The sequence below is a fragment of the Ranitomeya imitator genome, chromosome 1, assembly GCF_032444005.1.
Source record: "Ranitomeya imitator isolate aRanImi1 chromosome 1, aRanImi1.pri, whole genome shotgun sequence".
Lineage (NCBI taxonomy): Eukaryota > Metazoa > Chordata > Amphibia > Anura > Dendrobatidae > Ranitomeya > Ranitomeya imitator.
In genome coordinates, this window is record NC_091282.1 from 905385281 (window position 1) to 905401445 (window position 16165).

Below are 16165 nucleotides of genomic sequence, written 5' to 3' on the forward strand. Positions count from 1 at the left end.
AATTGCTTCCATGGAGGCTCAGGAATTTCTATGCTCTATAGACATCCAGGACGCCTACCTACACGTTCCGATATTTCCCGGACATCACCGTTTCCTGCGCTTCGCAGTGCAACAAGATCATTTTCAGTTCGTCGCCCTGCCGTTCGGTCTCGCAACCGCGCCAAGGGTGTTCACGAAAATCATGGCGGCGCTGATGGCCATCTTGAGAGTCAGAGGCTTGGTCCTTTTTCCATACCTCGACGACATCCTCATCAAGGCTCCGTCCTTTGCTCAGGCCCACGAAAGCCTGTCCATTGTTCTCGACACCTTAGCCCGTTTCGGGTGGCTGGTCAACCGGAAGAAGTCCTGCCTTATTCCTTCTCAGCGCATCATCTTTCTGGGCATGCTCTTCGACACTCATCAGACCAGAGTCTTCCTTCCCAAAGACAAGAGATCCACTTTTTGTCGGGACATACGCTTGCTCCAGGGTTCTCGGCCTCCCTCCCTCCGATCGGCCATGAAGGTTCTGGGGAGGATGGTAGCTACCTTGGAAGCGATTCCCTTCGCCCAATTCCATTCTCGACCCCTTCAGCAAGCCATTCTGTCTCAGTGGGACAGGTCGGTCTTCTCCCTGGATCGGCCGATCAGACTCTCTTTTCGGGTCAAGCGGTCTCTGAACTGGTGGCTGACGTCACCTCTCATCTCCCAAGGCAGGTCCTTCCTTCCGGTTCACTGGCAGGTAGTGACAACGGACGCCAGCCTGATCGGCTGGGGTGCGGTTTTTCGCCACCTGACGGTTCAGGGCCGTTGGTCGCCGCAGGAGTCTTCTCTGCCGATCAACGTCCTCGAAATTCGGGCCATCTTTCTGTCCCTCCGCCACTGGGAAAGGATCCTCAGGGGCCTTCCAGTCCGGATCCAGACGGACAACGCCACGGCTGTGGCATATGTCAACCATCAGGGGGGGACTCGGAGCTCCTTAGCTCTTGCCGAGGTATCCAAGATCCTCCTTTGGGCAGAGGCAACGGTTCCGGTGATATCCGCGGTGCATATCCCCGGCGTGGACAACTGGGCCGCCGACTTTCTCAGCCGCGAAGGTCTCGCGGCAGGGGAATGGTCCTTGCATCCGGAGGTCTTCCATCAGATTTGTCTTCGATGGGGGACTCCGGATGTGGATCTCACGGCATCTCGAATCAACTGGAAGGTTCCGCAGTTTGTCTCCAGGTCCCGCGATCCTCTTGCAGTGGGCGTCGATGCTCTGGGCATTCCTTGGTCACAGTTCCAGCTGCCCTACCTGTTCCCACCCCTTCCATTACTTCCCAAGCTGTTGAAGAAGATCAAAGCGGAAGGGGTGCCGGTCATCCTGATCGCCCCGGATTGGCCCAGGAGAGCTTGGTTCGCGGAGCTCGTCAACCTTCTCGCGGACGCTCCCTGGTGCCTTCCAGACAGGCCCGATCTGCTGTCCCAGGGTCCGATCTGCCACCCGAATTCTCGGTCGCTCAGTTTAACGGCGTGGCTGTTGAGACCGCGGTTCTAAGAGCGTCCGGTCTTTCGGACCGGGTGATTCACACCATGATTCAAGCTCGGAAGCCTTCGTCTTCCAGGATCTACTACCGCACCTGGAAGGCTTACTTCCGTTGGTGCGAGTCCAACCACGTTCCGTCTATGGTTTTTTCCCTGCCTTCTCTTTTGGCCTTTCTTCAGGCAGGACTGGATTCGGGCCTGGCTCTTGGCTCCCTGAAGGGTCAGGTTTCTGCGCTTTCCATCCTCTTTCAGAAGACCTTGGCCTCTCGGCCACAGGTTAAGACTTTCTTTCAAGGAGTAGCCCACGCTGTCCCGCCGTACAGGGCCCCTGTGGAGGCATGGGACTTAAACCTGGTACTGGACGTTCTAAGGGCTTCTCCCTTTGAGCCTCTTAGGGAGATTCCTCTATCAGTTTTATCCTGGAAGGTGGCCTTTCTTGTGGCCATCACGTCCATTCGCCGCGTTTCCGAGCTGGCGGCACTGTCTTGCCGCCCTCCGTTTTTGGTCATTCACCAGGACAAGGTGGTCCTCCGACCCCCACCTTCTTTTCTTCCTAAGGTGGTTTCCACCTTCCACCTCAACGAGGACATCGTTCTACCTTCCTTTTGTCCAGCTCCGACTCATCCTCTGGAGCGATCGTTGAACAAGCTAGACCTCGTCAGGGCAGTGAGGATTTATCTGGATAGAACATCCTCTTTCCGGAAGACGGATTCTTTTTTCGTCATTCCTGATGGCACGCGCAGAGGCCAGCCGGCTTCTAAAGCGACTATTGCTCGATGGATCAGAATGGCAATTTTGGAGGCTTACCGGGTCAAGAACAGAGTGCCCCCTCCTGGGATTAAGGCTCACTCTACCCAGGCAGTTGGCGCCTCCTGGGCGGTGCACCACAGGGCTTCCGCCCTACAGCTTTGCAAAGCGGCAACTTGGTCTTCCATCCACACGTTCGCCAAATTTTACAAGGTCCATACCTACGCTTCGGCGGACGAAAGCCTAGGCAGAAGGATCCTGCAGGCGGCAGTGGTGAGTCCTCTGACCTGATGGAAGTCTGTTTTTTCTCGCCCTAGGGACTGCTTTGGGACGTCCCATGGTTCCTGTGTCCCCCAATGAGAGGCGATAAAGAAAACAGGATTTTTGGTTGCTTACCGTAAAATCTGTTTCTTGAAGCCTCCATTGGGGGACACAGCTCCCTCCCAATGTTTTCTGTTATCTGTTCGATGACTGTTTTCACGTTTACAGTTCTCAAGTTTGTGGTTATGGTTTTTCAACCTTGTTCATTATCTCCTACTGCTTTCTCACAATCTGAAGAGTTTAATGCCAGTCGGTGGGGTGTACACTGCAGAGGAGGAGCTAACTTTTTTATTTGCATAGTGTCGGCCTCCTAGTGGCAGCAGCATACACCCATGGTTCCTGTGTCCCCCAATGGAGGCTTCAAGAAATAGATTTTACGGTAAGCAACCCAAAATCCTGTTTTTGCTAGGAAGTTATAAGGGTTAAAATTTGACCAGCGATTTCTCATTTTTACAACGAAATTTACAAAACCATTTTTTTTAGGGACCACCTCACATTTGAAGTCAGTTTGAGGGGTCTATATGGCTGAAAATACCCAAAAGTGACACCATTCTAAAAAATGCACCCCTCAAGGTACTCAAAACCACATTCAAGAAGTTTATTAACCCTTCAGGTACTTCACAGCAGCAGAAGCAACATGGAAGGAAAAAATGAACATTTAACTTTTTAGTCACAAAAATTATCTTTTAGCAACAATTTTTTTATTTTCCCAATGGTAAAAGGAGAAACTGAACCACGAAAGTTGTTGTCCAATTTGTCCTTAGTACGCTGATACCTCATATGTGGGGGTAAACCACTGTTTGGGCGCACGGCAGGGCTTGGAAGGGAAGGAGCGCCATTTGACTTTTTGAATGAAAAATTGGCTCCACTCTTTAGCGGACACCATGTCACGTTTGGAGAGCCCCCGTGTGCCTAAAAATTGGAGCTCCCCCACAAGTGACCCCATTTTGGAAACTAGACGCCCCAGGGAACTTATCTAGATGCATAGTGAGCACTTTAAACCCCCAGGTGCTTCACAAATTGATCCGTAAAAATGAAAAAGTACTTTTTTTTCACAAAAAAATTCTTTTAGCCTCAATTTTTTCATTTTCACATGGGCAACAGGATAAAATGGATCCTAAAATTTGTTGGGCAATTTCTCCTGAGTACACCGATACCTCACATGTGGGGGTAAACCACTGTTTGGGCACATGGTAAGGCTCGGAAGGGAAGGAGCGCCATTTGACTTTTTGAATGAAAAATTATCTCCATCGTTAGCGGACACCATGTCGCGTTTGAAGAGCCCCTGTGTGCCTAAACATTGGAACTCCCCCATAAGTGACCCCATTTTGGAAACTAGACCCCCCAAAGAACTTATCTAGATGCATATTGAGCACTTTAAACCCCCAGGTGCTTCACAGAAGTTTATAACGCAGAGCCATGAAAATAAAAAATAATTTTTCTTTCCTCAAAAATGATGTTTTAGCAAGCATTTTTTTATTTTCACAAGGGTAACAGGAGAAATTGTACCCCAGTAATTGTTGCGCAGTTTGTCCTCAGTATGCTGGTACCCCATATGTGGGGGTAAACCACTGTTTGGGCTCACGTCGGGGCTCGGAAGTGAGGGAGCACCATTTGACTTTTTGAATACAAGATTGGCTGGAATCAATGGTGGCGCCATGTTGCGTTTGGAGACCCCTGATGTGCCTAAATAGTGGAAACCCCTCAATTCTACCTCCAACACTAACCCCAACACACCCCTAACCCTAATCCCAACTGTAGCCATAACCCTTATCACAACCCTAACCCCAACACACCCCTAACCCTAAACACAACCCTAATTCCAACCCTAACCCTAAGGCTATGTGCCCACGTTGCAGATTCGTGTGAGATTTTTCAGCATCATTTTTGAAAAATCCACGGGTAAAAGGCACTGCGTTTTACCTGCGGATTTACCGCGGATTTCCAGTGTTTTTTGTGCGGATTTCACCTGTGGATTCCTATTGAGGAACAGGTGTAAAACGCTGCGGAATCCGCACAAAGAATTGACATGCTGCGGAAAATACAACGCAGCGTTTCCACGTGGTATTTTCCGCACCATGGGCACAGCGGATTTAGTTTTCCATAGGTTTACATGGTACTGTAAACCTGATGGAACACTGCTGCGAATCCGCAGCGGCCAATCCGCTGCGGATCCGCAGCCAAATCCGCACCGTGTGCACATAGCCTAATTCTAAAGGTATGTGCACACACTGCGGAATACGCTGCGGATCCGCAGCAGTTTCCCATGAGTTTACAGTTCAATGTAAACCTATGGGAAACAAAAATCGCTGTACACATGCTGCAGAAAAACTGCACGGAAACGCAGCTGTTTACATTCTGCAGCATGTCACTTGTTTCTGCGGATTCCGCAGCGGTTTTACAACTGCTCCAATAGAAAATCGCAGTTGTAAAACCGCAGTGAAATGCGCAGAAAAACCGCGGTAAATCCGCCATAAATCCGCAGTGGTTTAGCACTGCGGATTTATCAAATCCGCAGCGGAAAAATCCGCAGAGGAACAGAATACGTGTGCACATACCGAAACCCTAACCCTAGCCCTAACCCTAACCCTATTCTAACCTTAGTGGGAAATAAAAAAATTCTTTATTTTTTTATTGTCCCTACCTATGGGGGTGACAAAGGATGGGGGGTCATTTATTATTTTTTTTATTTTGATCACTGTGATAGATTATGTCTCAGTGATCAAAATGCACTTTGGAACGAATCTGCATTTTGGAAGATGGCGGCGCCCAGGGAGAAGACGGACGGACCCCGGCAGGATCGGTAAGTATGATGGGGTGGGGGGGAGCACGGAGGGGGATCGGAGCATGGGGGGAGGGGGATCGGAGCGCGGGGGTGGTGGAACGGAGCACGAGGGGGTGGAACGCACGGGGGGGGGGGTGGATCGGAGCACGGGGGGGGGGGGATCGGAGTGCAGGGGGGTTGGATCGGAGCACTGGGGGAGCGGAGCACAGGACGGAGGGGAGCCGGAGCGCTGTACCGGACAGATCGGTGGCTTGGGGGGGCGATCGGTGGGGTGGGGGCACATTAGTGTTTCCAGCCATGGCCGATGATATTGCAGCATCGGCCATGGCTGGATTGTAATATTTCACCAGTTTTAATAGGTGAAATATTACAAATCGCTCTGATTGGCAGTTTCACTTTCAACAGCCAATCAGAGCGATCGTAGCCACGGGGCAGGACTCGCAGCTTGGTAGCAGTGTCAGAGGCAACCCACAGACTAAAGCGGCCAAAGGCATGGAATCTGGCACTCTCTACAGTCATTTATTTTTTTTACGCTGTACGAGAAAGTATATAGTTTTCATAAAGATAGATTCTAAATTATTGTCAAGCAGGTTATTTCGCTAATTCAGGGGTAGGCAATTAATTTTCCTGAGGGGCCACATGAGAGACTGACTGTTGTGGAGGGGCAAACCAATAGGTGGAAATTAAGTCTGCTCCATATTAACCCCTTTCTGCCATCGGATGGAATAGTACATCCAATGACAGTACCCCTGCTTTGATGTGGGCTCTGGCGGTGAGCCCGCATCAAAACTGGGACATGGCAATAGGCATGGGTGGAATCACGATCTACCCGCGCCTATTAACTAGGTAAATGCTGCTGTCAAACTCTGACAGCGGCATTTCACAAGCGCAGCCAGCTGGAAATGCGCTCACCGATGACCCTGTCACATGATTGTGGGTCATCGGTGCGTTGGCATGACAACCAGAGGTCTACTTGAGACCTCTATGGTTGTTGATGCTGGATTTTTATAGCAAAGTTTGGAATTTTTTTTCACCACTTCGATAAAAATAACCTAGACATATTTGGTGTCTATGAACTCATAATGACCTGGAGAATCCTAGTGGTAGGTCAGTTTTAGCATTTAGTGAACCTAACAAAATAGCCAAACAAAAAACTAGTGTGAGGTTGCACTCTTTTTGCAATTTCACTGCACTTGAATTTTTTTTTCCCGTTTTCTAGTACATGACATGTCGTTCAAAAGTACAACTTGTCCCGCAAGAATTAAGCCCTCACATGGCCATCTTGACAGAAAAATAAGAAAGTTATGGCTCTAGGAAGGAGGGGAGCGAAAAACGAAAACACAAAACTGAAAAAAGCTCAAGGGGTTAATATCATATTAATTATTATTTTGTATTAATATGATCATTTAATGTTGAGCAGAATTAAGTATGCTGACATCTCCCTATATACCGTCTAGCCCGTACATAGCTCCTCTATGCACAGTACGAGTCCCCACATAGCTGCCTAGATACAGTATGAGCCCCCACATAGCCTCCTAAATACACTATTAGTATACAGTATGAGCCCCTTATGGATATGCAAACGTTCCATACACATGAAAAAGAAAAAAAACATGCTCACCGTCGCTCGCTTTCCCCTGGCGCTCTGCTCCCGTCTCTGGTGCACTGACTCTCCGCACAGCAGACATTTAGTGACATCATCACGTCTGCTGTGTCTGTTGCACATGCTGCTTGGTGGAAGATGATGATGGCTGCTTCATCCTCATCAATCATGCATTCACCGATGTCTGCATCCTGAGGTGACATCAAGAAGCTGGCAGTAGCAAGGGCATGGTGTGCTGCCTATTTGGCTGTCTGTCTGCGTGCTGGTCTGGAACAGCCAGACAGCTGAATATGGGCTGCACTTTGCCCAGCTCTGTACTAACGTATCTCAGATAAGCTTTTAAATGAAACTTTTTACTGTTTGACGGATTCTCGACCATTTTATTTTATAGGCTGGTAAGACGGACAGAAAAGAATTTGTGAAGAAAAAAATGAGAATGAATCCACATGCCAGCACCACCAACAAGGAGAAGAAAAGGAATAAGAACTATATGATGATGAGATACAGCCAGAACATTCGAACCAAAAACAAGCGTTCATTCAGAGATAAGCAGGTAATGCTAGTTGACCACTCGAACATAGGATGGCGACATTGGCAATAGCTGTACATTGGCAATAGCTGTGCACATAAGAGAGTGCAGCCATCAGCTTTCCACAGACGCATGTTAATCAGTGTGATGTGAACATGCTTCTTAATGTCAGCAGGAACAGATTATTGTACCGCACAGGTTTTCAAAAAGGGACGAATTCGACTGTCTCATACATAATATATGGTGGGAGCAAACCACATCAAATATCTAAGGAGGTGGTGTATGGTCAACGAATAGCAACACTTTCTGCTATTTTCTTTTTTCATTCAGTACAAATGAGGATGACAAACTTTGCTTTGTTATATATCTGTGTGTGTGTGTGTGTGTGTGTGTGTGTGTGTATATATATATATATATATATATATATATATATATATATATATATATATATATATCCCTGCAATCGCATCATGAGCGCTCCGATGGGCACATGAAATGACGCTCCCCCAATCCAGTGTACTATTAGTGCTGCTGTCGAGGGTTTGACATTGGCATTTAACAGGTTAACAGTTGTGTGCAGAACTCCGTTCCACCTGCAGCTTTTATTGGCAGATCCTGGCTGTAAGATCTCATGCATAAAAATATCAGTAATGCTATAGCATGTAAACATGAATTATATCTTTCTATATCTAGAAAATGGGGGAAAAAACAAAGATACTTAGCACATCATTTGGCCAATTCATGCATGCTCAGCAGCAAATCACAAGGCAATCTTCTTTTGCTGGGGACCTATCCTAATGCGATTCTTCTTTGGGCAGATAGCCTACATTTATATGGGTAGGTAGGATCCACCTGTAAATAAAACCGCCATGGGCTGATGGGTGGGGGAAGCCCCTGTTCTGACCAGTATTCTGTGCGATCCAACAAAAAAATATTTTCTACCACCTTCTCCTCAACTGAGAGAAACGCAATAGTGTATATTCTCTTATCCAAGTGAACCGGGTCGATAATGCAAACCAGACTCTAATCGAACACTGATCAGAGTGTGATTTGCATTATCGGCCCAATTCTCTCAGATAAGACAATATGTGCTTGTGTTACCTTAGCCTAACGCACAGCCGTTACTTGCCGAGTATGGGGCGAGCTCACCTTGTGAGCCCGCTCCACACACCTACTGACTTGCGCTGCACATGAGCAGTGGATGTCCGTAAAGGGGTTAATGGCCAGAAATGGTATTACTGCTCGTGTACAAATGCATGCTCATTCAAAAAAAATTCGTGAAAGGTGATTAAAGTGTAAAGGGTATGTCTTGTTTTTTTCTAGGAGTCTTTTGAACCAGGTTTGCTCCTAAAGACATGTGAAAAATTGCTCAAATACTGTTTAATGAAGGCTTTGTAATCATTTTCTTTCTAGCATTTTCCTTCTCCTTAATTCTTTAAAAAAATGTAAAAAAAAAATCCCTGTGGTAGAAAAAAGTGTATATTACTACTTTGAAATGTCTCCTGATGGAAAACATTCCAAACAGGAAAAAAAAACCATGAAAGCTGTTTCACAAAACGAAAACACCTTCAAAAACTTCAAGGAAGGACTGTTTCCTAAAGCGGTTTGTACTAAAAAATTCAGTTTTTGATAACCTTGAGAGAAAAAAAAAGCCTCCATATGCACATACCCTAACAGTGACTTAACAAATAGTTTAGTATCTCATAGTTAAAATCTTTTTGTTTTCTTTCCTCAGATTGCTCTGCGAGAATCACTTCTGAAAAAGCGAAAACGACTTAATAAATAAAAGTATTTTCTATTGTTAAAATGTAGTTTACTGATTATTGTATACGTCGTTTTGTTACCCTGCTCTAAAGTTTTGTGTAAAAATTTTTTTGAATGGATCCTGTTGGAACATTGATGCTGCCCAAACCACAGGCACCATGAATAGGAGCCTCCCTGCTGTGTTTCAGGGCAAACCGGCCAGGAGCAATAGAGAGAGACTTGACTAGTCTGATGACATCTTGGGCCAGCTTCTCCCCGGACCATTTCATCTCATTGCCAGGGTTTCCCAAATATAAACATTGGGGAAGACCTGTCATCGGACTAGTCCAGTTTCTATCTATAGCCTATGACAGCATTCCAGAGTAAAACATACCTGGCTGCAAGCACTGTCTCTTTGTTTCATGTTGGTTTGGGGCAGCATGAATCTAATGAGATTCCCTTTAACGCCAGTGTTGAGCTACACAAGAAACTCATATTTATTGGTTTTTGGAAACATTCAGTTTGTAGACTTTAACAAAAATAAACTGAAGACTGTAGCACATGCCAGTCTTAATGAAGTGCTCACTGTAGTACGCTGACCAGATCATTAAGCGTCTTAATGAACAAGGCGCATCTGGAACCCAGCTTTATGCCACTGTAGTAACTTATGATCAATTTGATGGGAGGGTGGGATCATGTCCTGTTCTGCCTATGCCATGCCCATATGGGCACAGCTGACCAAGACTCCCGTGTAAACCACAAAAGTCGCAATACTTTTGCTCAACTATTGAGTTGCCTAAAAAATATTGCGACTTATTAATGTGTGAACACCAGATTTCAGACACATGCACCTGTAATGAATCTCCCCTCTAAATATTTATTTTTTTAGTACCAAATTTTTTTGGAGACTTGTCGTAACTTTGAGATTAATTGTAAATAAAATGACCTCACTGCTTTCTTGTACACTCCCCTATGTTATGTCTCACTCTTTAAAACTCACAGTATTTCCTTAACAATCTTAAGGAGATACTGGGAGTTGCTGTTACAAGCTATCGTCAGACTGTGCACCGCACAGGAACCACAGCACTGATGAAATACAGGAAGGATCACAATTAACCATTTACATCCAGGTACTATATAGGTGTCATCTCTTCTTATTGTACCCATCACTTTTGTCTCCAAATAGTACAGATGAATTGATGAGATTTCATGTATAGAGCTCGTCTCTGCAAACTTCCCTCTTCTGTCTTCAGCAGCACATCCCAACATGGTGCCCTTAAAAATAACTCTCATTATACTGCCCCTTAAATAAAGATATCTCCCATGCTACACCCCTGAATAAATTGCCCCTTACTGTACTTCCTACGTAAAATATCCCTCCCACACTGCTTCTCTCCATAATATCCTCCCCACGGCCCCTCTCCATAATGTCCCTTCCACACTGCCCCTCTCCGTAATGTCCACACCACACTGCCTGTCTCCATAATGTCTCCCCACACAACTCTCTGTAAGATTCCTCCTACACAGCTTTTCTCCACAATATTTTCCCCACACACAGCTTCTCTCCGTAATATTCACCGCACACAGCTCCTCTCTGTAATATTCACCGCACACAGCTCCTCTCCGTGATATCCCCCACACACAGCTCCTCTCCGTGATATCCCCCACACACACAGCTCCTCTCCGTGATATCCCCCACACACAGCTCCTCTCCGTGATATCCCCCACACACAGCTCCTCTCCGTGATATCCCCCACACACAGCTCCTCTCCGTAATATCCCCCACACACAGCTCCTCTCCGTGATATCCCCCACACACAGCTCCTCTCCGTGATATCCCCCACACACAGCTCCTCTCCGTGATATCCCCCACACACAGCTCCTCTCCGTGATATCCCCCACACACAGCTCCTCTCCGTGATATCCCCCACACACAGCTCCTCTCCGTGATATCCCCCACATACACAGCTCCTCTCCGTGATATCCCCCACACACACAGCTCCTCTCCGTGATATCCCCCACACACAGCTCCTCTCCGTGATATCCCCCACACACAGCTCCTCTCCGTGATATCCCCCACACACAGCTCCTCTCCGTGATATCCCCCACACACAGCTCCTCTCCGTGATATCCCCCACACACAGCTCCTCTCCGTGATATCCCCCACACACAGCTCCTCTCTGTGATATCCCTCACACACAGCTCCTCTCCGTGATATCCCCCACACACACAGCTCCTCTCCGTGATATCCCCCACACACAGCTCCTCTCCGTGATATCCCCCACACACAGCTCCTCTCCGTGATATCCCCCACACACAGCTCCTCTCCGTGATATCCCCCACACACAGCTCCTCTCCGTGATATCCCCCACACACAGCTCCTCTCTGTGATATCCCCCACACACACAGCTCCTCTCCGTGATATCCCCCACACACACAGCTCCTCTCCGTGATATCCCCCACACACACAGCTCCTCTCCGTGATATCCCCCCCACACACAGCTCCTCTCCGTGATATCCCCCACACACACAGCTCCTCTCCGTGATATCCCCCACACACACAGCTCCTCTCCGTGATATCCCCCACACACAGCTCCTCTCCGTGATATCCCCCACACACAGCTCCTCTCTGTGATATCCCCCACACACAGCTCCTCTCCGTGATATCCCCCACACACAGCTCCTCTCCGTGATATCCCCCACACACAGCTCCTCTCCGTCGTATCCCCCCCACACACGGCTCCTCTCCGTAGTATTGACCCACACATTACTCCTCTTCATAATTTTCCACTCCACACAGCTCCTTTCTATAATTATCCCTCCCCACCACACATACACAGCTCCTCTCCATATTACCCCTTCACACATCCTGTGCCTCCTTCACAATCCTCTCTCCCATTCCCTCATAATGTGGCTTCATAGTAACAGCAAGCCCCCTCATACAATAGGATGTTTAATCTTTCTCTCCTCCAGGAGCTCTTACTTTTTCCGGCACGTCCTTGCTTCTTCTGCGCTATGGCGCTGGTAACAGCAGCAGTGTGATGAGATCACAGCGTGACGTGAGACTTAATCACGCTGCTGCATGTCAGGGTGAGGCTGTCCTGTGCTTCCCGAGTTCTGGCGCCGAAGTTTTTATCTGCATTTGCTTCTGGAAGATGTAAACACAGTTGAATATAGGTAGATAAGAACAGGAGTCTTGCGGTTCTCTGCGGGTCGCACATCTTTCTGCGGGCCGTATGTTGTGCAGGCTTGCTCCTAAGTAATTTTTTTCTTTTTGTCTGGATAATCTCTTTACCCCTTTGTTGGATTCACCCATAAGCTACTTCCTTAAAGTATATTCCCATCTCGAAGATCCTATCCCAATATATAGTATGTGTAATTATAATATTAGCAAATGCTAAAAAGCAAAAAAACATTTAATTCTAAAACAAAAAGTTTATTGGTAATGAATAAAATATTAGAGCAAATTATCAAGGTATACAAAGTGAAGACCATGTCCAATCGTAGAAAAAGGGAACCACAGCTTATAGGACAAAAGGATGTACCGTAATATTAAAGCTAAAATTGCACACATTACTATAAAGAATGTGGACATGTGTGAAATTTTATATATAAACCCAACTTATTACTGGTGAGTAAAGTTACCCAAAATACCAGAGGGAAGCTGACACATCAACATAATCAAAGACAGAAGTAATTAATAATAAAGACTGAGCAGAGCTTAAATTACCGGAAGATGTGGTGCCACCACCCCAACGTGCGTTTTGGCTGCAGTGCCTTCTACTGGGGGAGTCTTGAGTCACCGCACCCTTTGCACTCCTCTGTATATTGCGATCTACCATCTCCACAAGCCTAACTTCTGCAATATTAGGGTTCTCCCTTCTGTAGTACAAGAGTAGATCATAGTGTAGCAAACTGCAAAAAAATAAAAAAAAAAACTCATTCAAGCTCACTTTTCCTTGCTCCTCCAAAATATGGACTTCAATGGTTGAATTTTCATCAAATTAAATTATTATTAGCCTGTGAATAAAAGGTTACCATGGACATGAAACTCAAAGGCTACAAATAGAGGAGGAGGCATGAGATTAAAAAAAAAAAATTAAAGAAATGAATGCCACAGATGTCTTACGCTTGATTTCACATGTGTTCACAGTATTAAGCTTTGCTTGTTCCAGATTCAATGTTTAAGCAAAACTTAACTTGTTTAGATATGAAAAGGTGCATCGTTATATTTGATGAGAAAGAATAACATCCTCAATTGTAGGCATTTTTTTCAATAAATATCAAGTTTGGCTCGTGACTGTTTCCAAGTTTTTAATTTTGACTCACTGTGTATTTGAGTTTAACATTAACTGGAATCAGAAGGCTGAGAAGTGCTGGGAGTCGGTCCTAAAATATTACACGTCTATATAACTGCAGGAGGCAGCAAAGTCCATTCTTCCTTATGTCATACTACTCTGCTAGGGAATTGCGAAAAACTAATTTGGCTCTCATACTGATTAGCAGTGTCTATATAATAAGTATATTGTGTGCAAATTAATCATATTTATGCATTTAGTATTTACAAGTACTTTTACAAGCTAAATGTGAAAATTTAGGATATGCAACTGATCTATAGTAATTTTTAAGGAGAGAAAAAAAGGAATACAGAAACTAAGAGAAGCAGTGGGACTATATGTCCATATATTTACCTCTTTGGTTTACATTTGGTCACATTATCTTGAACCAGAGTTATACTATGGCTTTAGATATGTGATGTATCTACTCTAAAGCAATACCACTACAAGTTGTATCCAGCTTCAAATTTTCCAGGACGAAATGTTTGGGTAATTAAGGTCAAAAAGGAAGATGGTGTTCCCTATTCATGACAATATTCAAAGTGTAATTCTGGATGAATGGAAGTTCCCAGAGAAACGTTTGGGAAGACAACTTTGCCGTTTAAGGATTCTTCCCAACTCAAAGACCCGATGGATCAGAAGATGGATAGTGTGTCTGAGGAAATCTTGGAGGCATTGGCGGCAACTTTAAGAACAAAAGAGGTTTCCACCTGTGTGGTAAGGTCCATGTTCCAATGACTGAACCATCTCAAGGATCTACTGAGCATGGATACTCCCAGAGAAGATTTAATAGCTTCTTTTACCTCTCCATCAGAAACCTATGGGATTCCTAGCAGATGCCTCACCAGTCAGTCAGGGTAGCAGCCAGGTCTTTAGTATTTTAAATGCAACAAGATGGGCACTCTGGATGAAGATGTGGAACAAAGATATATTCAAAGCCAAACTTTGCTCCATTTCCTTCTGAGGAGTATGTGTTCAGGCTTGCTTTAGACAAAGCATCAGATTAAAAAGTTGCTACTTGAACCAAAAGTCTTAAGGAGAAGATCCTTTCTTCCATTACAGACCCAACCAGTACAGAGGGAAGGGGAAAACTATGCCGGAGCTATTCCAAAGGAGGAAGGGGTAGGAACCAGCATACCAGGTATACAATGAAGCCAGGCATGTTGGAAGAATAATCTCAATTTTTTTTTTCCAGTGGCAAATGATTTCCTCAGATCAAGTGGTTCTGGAATCCGCCAGAGTAGGGAAAAAGATAAAGTTCTCTTCTTACTCCCCCCAAAGCATGAAAGTAACTTCTTTAATCCCAAAAAGCAGAAAAATCTGTAATGTCCTGTCTGTAAAATCTGCACATGTCAGGAGTAATTTCACCAGTTACAGAAATGGAGCATGTCAAAGATCACTACTCTCATCTATTCTTAATGAGGAAACTAAATGGAACCTACACAATAATTATAAATCTGAAACCCATAAATCACTATCACCTACAGAAGGAAAGGTCAAGATGGAGTCTATTAAGTCCAACTTCCCTCTGATAGGGACAGACTTTATGGCTACCATCGATTTACAAGATGCTTACTACCATATTCCCATATGTACAGCAGACTCTTCACTTCTAGTTCAATGTTCTACCCTTCAGAATTTCATCAACACCTCACGTTTATGAAAATCATTGCAGGAATAGTAGTATTTGTCAAAAAACAGAATGTATATTATTCTTTATCTTGATTTTTTTTTTTTTAATCATGCCTCCTTTTGTACAGTTTTTCAGAGAAACTCTACAGATAATGCCTCATCCTGACATCTCTAGGATGATTGGTAATTATTTAAATATTTCAGCCATACAGGTTTTCTTAGGGTTTCTTTTTAAGCTCCTAAGAACGAGCATCCTTTTTTACCAAGAGACAAATACGACTACAGGCTTTGCGAAATCAGAAGACTGTCTCCATAAGGTTTGCAGTGTCTTTACTGGGGTCTATGACATAACTTATCCAAGCATTGTCTTGGTACCAGACTCCCCCTAGAATTCTTCAAACTTTTATATTTTGTCCTGCTGGGACAAATCCATCCCCCCCCCCCCCCCTTCCCCGAGCCCTAAACAGGAGAATTTGTTTGCGCATCCAAGTGAGATCCTCCCTCAGTTGGAGGCTCAAGCCAGATAATCTGGCAAAAGGAGTGTCATGGATTCAGTTTACTCTAACAACTGTAGTAAAGGATGCCAGCAAGAGAGGATAGGGAGCGGTGGTCTCCCGAGTCTCATTTCAGGGGATCTGGCCACAAGAGATAAACATTCAGCCATCCAATTTCAGAGAACTGAAAGTGGTGGAAAAAACCCTGAGGACTGCTGTAGTGATACCTCAGATATAGGATCTCTTCTGACAACATGAACACAGTGGCTCAAATTTAACAGGGAAGAATGAAATTTGGGAATCTGCAGTCGGTCTCAACAAAATAAGTTATGCGGCATCTTCTGTCCCTTTTGATATTCCATCTAAATGGCTATGCCAACTGTCACAGACTTTCTGAGCAAGAAAACAATAGGGACGCGTGCACTATTAGTAGTGGTGCAAAGGTAGGTTCCCACACCATGTGGTACATAGAGA

The 16165-nt window shown here is 45.3% G+C and overlaps 1 protein-coding gene across 1 annotated transcript in view; it reads left to right on the forward strand.

Moving 5' to 3' along the window:
- The window catches only part of SDAD1 (SDA1 domain containing 1), a 108409-nt gene extending 99117 nt beyond the window's left edge, over positions 1–9292 (forward strand). The window contains exons 21-22 of the mRNA XM_069743401.1: positions 7348–7509; positions 9221–9292. Coding sequence (XP_069599502.1) covers positions 7348–7509; positions 9221–9271 — 213 coding nt within the window. The 3' untranslated portion in view covers positions 9272–9292. The remainder of the gene's footprint in view (positions 1–7347; positions 7510–9220) is intronic.
- The last annotated feature ends 6873 nt before the right edge of the window (positions 9293–16165 follow it).